The 9878-nt window shown below is 46.7% G+C and overlaps 1 protein-coding gene across 2 annotated transcripts in view; it reads left to right on the top strand.

Annotated features, from left to right (window-relative positions):
• The first annotated feature begins 842 nt into the window (after positions 1-842).
• Foxk2 (forkhead box K2) overlaps positions 843-9878 on the top strand; it is a 48771-nt gene continuing 39735 nt past the window's right edge. For both annotated transcript variants that reach the window (XM_052759941.1, XM_052759940.1), the window contains exon 1: positions 843-1234. In XM_052759941.1, coding sequence (XP_052615901.1) covers positions 843-1234 — 392 coding nt within the window. The remainder of the gene's footprint in view (positions 1235-9878) is intronic.

Genomic DNA, 9878 nt, shown 5'->3' with positions numbered 1-9878 from the left:
CCTCAGAGAACACTGCATCCCATCGCCTGCACCTAGGGGCCACCATATTGGTGTGACGTTCTTCATGACCACGTGCCTCCCTCAGCAGAGCCAAAGCAGGTGCACCGACTGCCCTTCGGTCCTGGAAAAGACAGTGGGGCCTAAGCTTCACCTCAGTATTGGCACTGGCTTCATGAGCCCCTCACAGCCTGCTCGATCGGCATGGCTCTGCTGTTCTCACGGGCCCCCGTGGTGGTTTCTTTTTTTTATGGGAAAGATGGGATCTCACACACACAAACTGGCAAAATGCTTAGATTTTTGCAGTCATTGGTATGAATGACCGACTGCAGAACTAGTATACCAGGGTAGTTTTGAAGTACAGCCCTGAGCGGTGGCACGCTAGTCAATTCGGCGGGTTCCCGAGCAGTGTGCGTGGCTCTACGCAGCCTAGGGCGGAGTAAAAGAGCGGCCACCGGCACTCGGGGCGCACCCGCGCCCGTCGTGACCTTGGACCCCCGCTCACCCCGCGAACGCGCGCGGCCCCACGCCAGCTCCTTATCCGTCCCGGGTTTTCCGCGCCGCCGCGGCCAACCTGCGTCGCGCGACGCCGCCGGACGTGCGGGCGCTCGGCGGCGCAGCTCGCCATTGGCCGGACTTGGTAGCCCCACTGCGTGCGCCGTGCCTATTGGCCAGCGTGCCCGTCCGTCGTAGGGCCCGGCGCGCGGCCGTGCGAGCTCCCGCCCTCGCAGCTCTCCTCGCCGGCCGGCGGTCTCGGCGACCGTGCTCGGCTCGCGCGGCCCACGACCGCGCCCGGGCCTCGGCCCGCCAGGGCGCCCGCGCGGATCGGCCGGGCCTCGCAGGCGATGGCGGCCGCGGCGGCGCTCTCGGGCGCGGGCGCCCCTCCCGCGGGCGGCGGGGCCGGGGGCGGCGGATCCCCGCCGGGCGGCTGGGCCGTGGCGCGGCTCGAAGGCCGCGAGTTCGAGTACCTCATGAAGAAGCGCTCGGTGACCATCGGGCGCAACTCGTCGCAGGGCTCGGTAGATGTGAGCATGGGTCATTCGAGCTTCATCTCGCGGCGCCACCTGGAGATCTTCACGCCCCCGGGCGGCGGCCATAGCGCTGCCGCCCCGGAACCCGCGCAGCCCCGGCCGGACGCGGGCGGCGATTTCTACCTGCGCTGTCTCGGCAAGAACGGCGTGTTCGTGGACGGGGTGTTCCAGCGGCGCGGGGCGCCGCCGCTGCAGCTGCCGCGCGTGTGAGTGGCGGGCGGGGGCTGCGGCCTGGATCTGACCCACACTAGCCACCCCTAGGGAGGGAGGGACCCAGACCCACTACCCGTGAGCGGGCAGGACTCAGACCCACGTCAGCTACCTACGAGCAGGATCAGACCCTGAACCAGACCTTTGGTCACCATCAGAGAAGGATCCTGACCGCTATCCAGGAGCAAGGCTAGTCTCACCACCAGTACCCATTCGCTATCCATAACCAAGACCTACAGCCAGAACCTAGACTTAGGGACCCACCCTAGTTTAATACCCACTACCAGAACTGGACCACATCCCCAAACTCCACAGGGATGTTTAACCTGCTGGCCCACCCATGCCTGCCTTCATACTGTCAGATCCCGTGCACTGGTATTCCAGTCCCACAACCCTTTGTCCAGTCTGACATGGGATTCCCAGGACACAGACCGTCATTTCTGCCATCAACCTTCGGCTCTCCCTACCATCATCACCTGTGTTGGTGGGTGGAAGTTTTATGGGCTCTCTCTGCCTTCTGGGAGTTTGCATAAGTTGTTCATAATCATCAGGGAGGTCGCACCCAAGGGAGATGTTAAGCTATGTGTGGTAGAAAAACTGGCCCGAACTGAAATACCCATCTTAAATGACGAATAGATGTCTGTTGCTTTTTGTTGTTGTTGTTCACGTTTTTAGTGCCAAAAAGTTTTGATGGTAGTGTCTTAAGCCTATCAGTATTCTTTCCCCAGTATTTTTGTAGCCTAAAAATGGAAAACTCCAAACATGAAGGATTAAAAAAAAAAATGAAGGATTTAGAAACTGTCCAGAACAGTTTAGAAATCTGGGGAAACTGGGTACCTTCAACACAATATTTTTTAAAAAGCATCTCTAGCCAGGTGTGGTGGCTACAACCTGTAATCCCAGCACTCTAGGGGCTAAGACAGTAGGTAGAAATTTGAGTTCCAGGCCCCGTTGGACTGTATAGTAAACTCTAAACCAGTTTGGGTTGCATGGCGAGACACTGTCTCATAAAACGAAAAACAGAACAAAAGGTGTTTGATTTTTAAGGAATTACAAGGTCACATACAGTGAGTGACAAGTGAGCCTCATAGGGACTGTCAGTTGTGGTATAAAACAATTTCATTTACTTCTGTGGTTGGATAAAGTTATCATTCACTGTGCTTGAAAAACAACTTTGCTCTCCAGGAAATGCTAATTATTCCCCAGGGATTCCTTTCTAGATCATTGCTAGTGTAGCTTTTGCCACAGACTGAAGTTTTTAACTGCTTTCAGTTTTTGGAGATACTGATAAGAGCTGTGCTTTTTACTTAGGTTGATATGTGTGTATGTTGTATTTTATAGCCTTGGAAGGATGTTCTAGCATGGACCACTGCTTGGCTACAAAGTTCACTTTTTTTTTTAAAAAATTAACAGTCTCAGAAGTTAAGAGCACTTGTTGCTCTTGCAGAGGACCTAGCTTCAATTTGCAGCATCCAAATTATAACTACAACCATTTATAACTCTAGTTTAGGCATCAGATGGCCTCTTCTGAAGGCTCTGATCACAGGCATGCACATAGTGCGCAGACATACATGCAGGCAAATACTCACACACATAAAATAAAATTAGTTTAAATTACATTTGTTGCTAGGTATAGTGGTACACACCTTTAATCCCAGTACTCAGGAGGCAGAGGCAGGTGGATCTCTTGAGTTCAAGGTCAGCCTGGTCTACATATAGAGTACCAGGACAGCCAGGGCTAATATAGAGAGACTCTGTCTATAAATAAATAAGTAAAATTACATTTGTTTATGTGTGTGCCTTGTTTACATCTGCCACAGCACACACATGGAGGCCAAAGGACAACAGTTTTCCCAGTCAGTTCTCTCTCAACTGTGTGGGTCCTGGGTATCAGACTCAGATTATCAGGTGTGGCAGCATGGGCCCTTACCAGCGAGCCATCTTGCTGGCCTATAAGTTCTTTTTTATTGTTTTTTTATTATTATTATTTCAAATTAAATTTAAAAAGTCTAGATTAAAAAAAACTTATGAGTATGTGTCTGTGTGTTGGTATGTGTATGTGAGGGTAGGTGTCCTCAAGCATCAGAGGATCCTCTGTAGTTGGAGTTGAAGGTGGTTATGAACCATCTGACAGAAGTGCTGGGAACTAAACTCAGATCTTCTGAAGGAGCAGTACGTGTTCTTAACTGATGAACCATCGCTCCAGCCCCAAATTATTTTTTAAATCTTTTTTATTTTATTTTATTTTTATTTCATGTGTATAGATGTTTTACCTGCAAGTGTATGTCTGTGTACCACATGTGTGCCTGGTGGCTTCACAGGCCAGAAGAGGGCTTTGGATTCCCTGGAGCTGAAGTTACACAGTTGTGAGCTGCCATGTTTGTCCTTTAAGTTTAAACAAATACACGTATGTACATGTGTGTAAAAGAAAATTATGCTGAGGCTGAAATATTTTTTATTTTTATATTTTTGAGACAGTCTGATTGGAGACCAAGGTGACCTTGAACTGGAAATCTTCCTGTCGCCATCTAGGAACTGGGGTTACACAGTGCGCACTACACCTGGTGTAAATACTTGTTTTATTTTGTTTTCAGACATGTTCTTCCTCTATAGGCTAGGCAGACTTGGAATTCATTATGGTGTTAGGCTGGCCTTGAACTCCTAGTGAGTCATCCACCCCAGCCTTTTTCTTTTTCTTTGTTTTTCTACACAGGCTTTCTCTGAGTAGCCCTGGCTGTCCTGGAACTCTGTAGACCAGGCTGGCCTCCAACTAGGAGCTCTGCCTGCCTCTGCCTCCCAAGTGCTGGGATTAAAGGTGTACACCACTACAGCCTGGCATCCACCAACCCTGAGTGCCAGGATCTATGAACTACCATGACTGACTGCTTGGAAATATTATTAATGTTTGTTGGTTTTCCTGTTGAAAATCATAGTACACTGGAAAAAAAAAGCAGTCCATGGTTTGATCTCTTATTTAAACCACCATGATTTTATTCTAATTCCAACTTTTATATGTTTGCATTTTGTAGTTTACTTTAAAAATTCAGAGAGGTGCCCTGGCATCTTAGTGCATGCTACCCAACACTTGAGAGGAAGAGGCAGGAGGACCTCTGAGTTCCAGGCTAACCAGAGCCAAAAGTGCCACCCTGCCTAAGAAAACAAAATTCAAAGATATTTTGAAGAATAATGAAGTGCAGTAGTTTAGGTTTAAAGTGTGATTGATTTCTTTGAAATAGTTTATTCTGTATGTATTTGGCATACATATTTGTAAAGGACTATCTTGGCTTTGGTGAATATCTTTAGTAACTGGTTTGGGTAGTACAGGTGTCTCTGCAGTGGCTGGGGAGCCCTGTGCCCACTGTGGATGGGTACTTGGGACTCAGTATGCATGACAATAACCGGGGCATGTATTTTTCCAAAAACAAAACCCCCCATGTGATTATGAAGACCTTGCTTTTCAGTTAGGTATGCAAGGCCATTTATAAGGGAAATGTGACATTTTCATTTTGAGACCCTGTGACTCACTGGAAGCACTGGTGCTCTGGACCAGGATCTGTGGGAGCTCCTGAAGATGGCAGGTGGAGGTAGCCTCCCACTTTGAGTGAGCCTATAACCTGGCACTGGAGTAGACGGAATCCAAGCGGGATATGATCTTAGGGGACATGCAGCAGCCCGAGTGTGGGTGTCTGGACTGTGGGACAGTGCTTCCACTCTAGTGTCTGCCCTGTCCCCCACAGGTTCAGGTATTCGAATATGTGGCCCCCAGTTGGGGACTGTTGGGGAGGTTTAGGAAGTATGCCTTGCAGGGGTGTGTCACTGAGGGTAGGCTTTTCTTTTTTTCTTCCTTCCTTTTTTTTTTTTTTTTTTTTTCTTCGAGACAGGATTTCTCTGCTTAGCTCTGGCTGTCCTGGAAATTAGTTTGTAAACCAGGCTGGCCTTGAACTCAGAGATCTGCCCACCTCTGCCTCTCAGTGCTGGGATTAAAGGTGTGTGCCACCATGCCCAGCTGAGGGTAGGCTTTTCAAGTACAAATCTTCTCCCAGTTTTGTTTTTTCTGTTTCAAGCTAGTGGTTCAGGATCTGATCTCTTAGCTGCCTGTTGCTATGCCTTCCTATAATAGGTTTTTATCCCTTTAGATAAGAATATGCCAAAATAAACTTTTTCTTCCCTAAGTTGCCTCGGTTATGGTATTTCATCATAACAATAGAAAAGTACTAATACAGTCAGTGAAGAAAGTCCTTTGAAGACAGAGTTCTATCCTTTGAGGATCCCCCTTAATTGGGATCATGAGGTGGGAAGACACACCTTTAATCTGGGCCACGCCTTCTGCTGGAAGCCTGCATAAAGATGAGGAAGAAAGAAGTCCTTTCTTTGCCTGCCTGCCCTTGCCTTGCTAGCAATCTAGTCTTTCAGTAGCATTAGAGCCTATTTCTTTGGGATTCCAGTGTATACTGAAGAGCATCTAAGACACATAGCTCACCCAGTTGGACTGAACCACCACTGGATTCTTGGACTTTCCATTCACAGCTAGCCATTGTTGGATTAGCTGTAATCCAACAATTTGTAAATCATTCTAATAAATCCCCTTTATATATATATATATATATATATATATAACCAAACTGAAGTTAATGTGGATATTAAAAAAAAAAAAAAGACAGGGTCCTTTGCTGTCCAGTGCCTAAGACTAAAGTTTTAAGAAATCACTGGGTAGCCAGGTGGTGGTGGACCAAGCCTTTAATCCCAGCACTTGGAGGCACAGGCAGGTGGATCTCTTAAATTCAAGGCCAGCGTGATCTACAGAATGAGTTCTGTAGGGTAGCCAGGGCTACACAGAGAAACCCCATCTTCAACCCCCCCACCCCACAAAAAAAAAGAAAAGAAATCAGTGGAACCAGAAAGTTTGGACTTGCTCCTGGTGTTGTCATTGTAGCAAACTAAGTATTACATCAAAACAAGCAACTTTTTTATTGTTTGTTTAAGCAGCTTTTAAAAATCTGTTCTTTAAAATGTGTGTAAGTATATGGATGTCAGACCCTTCAGAACTGGAGTTAACGTGGCTTCAAGCTGACTGGGTGCTGGGAACCAAACGTGGATCTTCTCTAAGAGCAGTACATTCTCTTAACCACTGAGCTATCCTTCCAGCCCCACCCATCCCCCAAATAAACAACTCTTTTTTTTTTTTTTTTTTTTTTTTTTTGAGACAGGATCTTTCTACATTGTTCTGGAACTCATTTTGTAGACCAGGCTGGCCTGGAACTCAGAAATCTACCTGCCTCTGCCACCTGAGTGCTGAGATTAAAGATGTGTGCCACCACAGCCCAGCCTGGCCCAGCTCTTTCTTTCTTTTTTTTTCTTTTTTTTCTTTTTTAGGTTTATTTATTTATTTTATAAATGAGTGCTCTATCTGCACACATGCCTTTATGCCAGAAAAGGGCATAAGATCTCACTATAGATGGTTGTGAGCCACCATGTAGTTGCTGGAATTGAACTCAGGACCTCTGGAAGAGCAGTCAGTGCTCTTAACTACTAACCCATCTCTCCAGCCCACTTCCCCCCTTTTAAGTATTGATTGATTGATCGATTTACTAGCCCAGTTTTTAAAAGAAACATTTATCTCTGTGTGTGTGTCCTTGTCCAGAGCACAAGCAGTCAGGACAACTTGTGGAAGTCCCTCCTACCATGTGGGTTCTGGAGATGGAACTCAGGTCAATAGGCTCCATGGCAATTGCCTTTTCCTGCTGAGCCATCAATTTTGAACTTTGAGACAGGGTCTCTTTACAGAGCCTTGGCTGCTGGCTGTCCTGGAACTCACTTGGTAGACTAGGTTGGTCTTGAACTCACAGATCTTCCTGGCTTTGCCTCCCGAGTGCTGGAATTAAAGCTCTGTGCCACCATGACCAGCCAGGTTTTTTTTTGTTTGTTTTGTTTTGTTTTCTTCTTTCCCAGAGACAAGGTTTCCCTGTACAACAGTCCTAGCTTTCCTGGAACTCGCTTTGTAGACCAGGCTGGCCTCGAACTCATAGAGATCCACCTGCCTCTGCTTCCCAAGTGCTGGGATTAAAGGCGTACACCACCACTGCTCGGCCCCAGCCAGTTTTTGACATGTTTTGAGAAACAAGCTTGTGTCTTGTTACTTAGGATAGTCATTTGCATACCTCCTGGCTGACAGTAAGGATAGATTCCTTAATAGACAGTAGCCACACTCACCCTGCCACTCAGCCTTTCTGGGTTCTAGTTCCCTCCTTCATGCTGGGGATAAGTGTCTACATCACAACACAGTTGCTGCTGGACACCTGAGGCCACATTTGTTTTATCCATCTTAATCCTTAGCATGGTGCTTGGAGCCTGGTCCTGAGGGCCATGCGGCTCTGGTCCACAGCTGGGCACCACTGCTGTCTCTGGCAGCCCCTTCTGCTGCCGTCCACCCCACCTTTCATCTTGGCAGCACCGAGGATCCCGGGAGAAGGAAAGTGGAAGACTGGTTTGTGTGTAGTGTCAGTTTTGAGGCCTGCTTGCTCATTAGCCTTATACCTTTGGTACTGTTTTTCTCTTTTCTTTTTAAACCTTATTTTGCATGTATAGGGTGTTTTGCATACATACGTTTATGTATACCACATGACTGCCTCATGCCCACAGAGACTAGAAAAGGGGCATTGAATTTTCAGGGACTGGAGCTAGAGAAGTTTGAACTATCGTGTGGGTGCTAGGAATTGAGTCTGGGTCCTTTGGAAGAGCAACCAGTACTCTTAACTGCTGGTTCATCTCTCCAGCCCCCGTCTATCTGACTTTCTTCCTTTTGTAGCCCTGGTTGTCCTGGAACTAGCTCTGCAGACCAGGCTGGCCTCAAACTAAGAGATCCTCCTGCCTCTGCCTTCTGGAACTAAAGGCATGTGCAGCCACCACCTGATCCTGTTTTTCTTTTTAAGCTTTTAATTTTCATTTAGTTTTACAATTTACTTTCCTGTTAGGGGGAGAAGGAGCTATTAATTTTGAAATTGCATTGTTCCATTCTTCAGAGATAAAATAGCAGTTTCTGCTTGTCTTTTTGGTTAGTTGTTTTGGTTTGGTTTTTGAGCTACAAGTCTCTGTAGCTCAGGTTGGCTTTGAATTTGTGGTGCTCCTTCTACATCTACCTCTTGAATGCTGGGATTACAGACATGTGCCATCTTGCTTGGTTCTGATTGTCCTCATAGAGGATGGGAATGGTCATAAGAGTTTGACCACTGCTTCCTAGAGGCTGGGTCTCCTAGACAATGGCAGGAAGTAGATAGATGTGGGACTGCCAGTGGAGGAATCCTTCCAGGATGACCATTGTCGAGGAGGCCCACCACTGCTCCCCAGGGTGAATGGGGATATCTTAATTCTGGGATCGGTTGTTGGAGGTTGGAAGTGCAAAGGAGGTGGGAGATAGTAGAATGGTCATAGAGCTGTCATTGTCTTTGGATCTGTAACCCTTGGATCCTGTGTAGTCTTCCCATAAGGATAAAATGAGGGTTCTCTTCTTTGTTGCTTACTGGCTTGGGGGCTTTCTAAGTTCCTGGTTTCTTTTCCCTTCATTTAGTACCTGGGTGTTCTTCAATTTCCAGTATGAGATGCTGCTTTCTCCATTTTGACTTGTGAGCCACCTTCTGTTTCATAGTAGGTGGAGAGTCAGCACTCATTCTTCCTATAGGATCCCATCGGAGTCTGGAGTATGGAAAGTTGATGCTGTGATTGTCCCTCTTGGTTTCTGTCAGTCTCTAAATGGCTTTTTATATATATTTTTTAAATTTACATTTATATTTATATATGAGACCTAGGACTTACCTTTTTCTGGGAGGAATGGGCATTTGAAGCTTTGTAAGTCTTCTGTTGCCTTCCAGGTGGCACAGCAGCTTAGGGGTACCCTAGGAGTGGTTGGTAACACACTGTTCTCAAGAACAGCCTGGCAGTAGCCCCTTGTGTTGCCAAGTTAGAGAGGCAAGAGGGCTTCCTTGCTCTCTACAGCATTTTGTGGTCTGCTGTCATTATCATCTTGAGTTCTAATTCCTCTTTTCACACAGCTTTTTCCCCTGCTAGTCTTCCAGATCCCAAAAAGATGTGCCATTCCTAGAAATGGCACATCATAGCTGCCTGGAATCTATCGATATTTGCTGGCTTAACGTGCTACTCTTAAGCAAACATGTTCAGGTGCTGATATCATAGGATGGGATCCTAGCTGGATGTGGCTCCGTCATCTGCTCTCCTCCCCATGTTCTAGAAGGTCGCTCTGGATCCCCAGTTGCAGAAGCACAGGACAGCTTTGTGCTCTATTGGAAATATTCCAGGAGAGGATTCTGTAGTAAGTAACAAATTTCTCCATTGTGAAAATGCAACTATTTTTGTTTTGTGAAAGACATGTTTTGTTTTTAAACAAGGAAGAGGGTTTCTAAAACAAGTTAATTTCTAAGGAAAACAATTAGTATTTTGGATAATAATTCTTTTTTTTTGTTTTTTTCTCTGTGTAGTCCTGGTTGTCTTAGAACTCGCTCGTAACCAGGCTGGCCTTGGAATTCACAGAGATCCTCCTGCCTCTGCCTCCCAGATGCCAAGTGCTGAGATTAAAGGTGTGTTCCACCACCACCTGGCTTATGTTTGCTTTTTTTGCTTTTTTTTTTT

This window comes from Peromyscus californicus, unplaced genomic scaffold (genome assembly GCF_007827085.1).
Source record: "Peromyscus californicus insignis strain IS unplaced genomic scaffold, ASM782708v3 Scaffold_3__1_contigs__length_106647218, whole genome shotgun sequence".
Taxonomy (NCBI): domain Eukaryota; kingdom Metazoa; phylum Chordata; class Mammalia; order Rodentia; family Cricetidae; genus Peromyscus; species Peromyscus californicus.
This window is presented reverse-complemented; position numbering and strand designations above follow the sequence as displayed.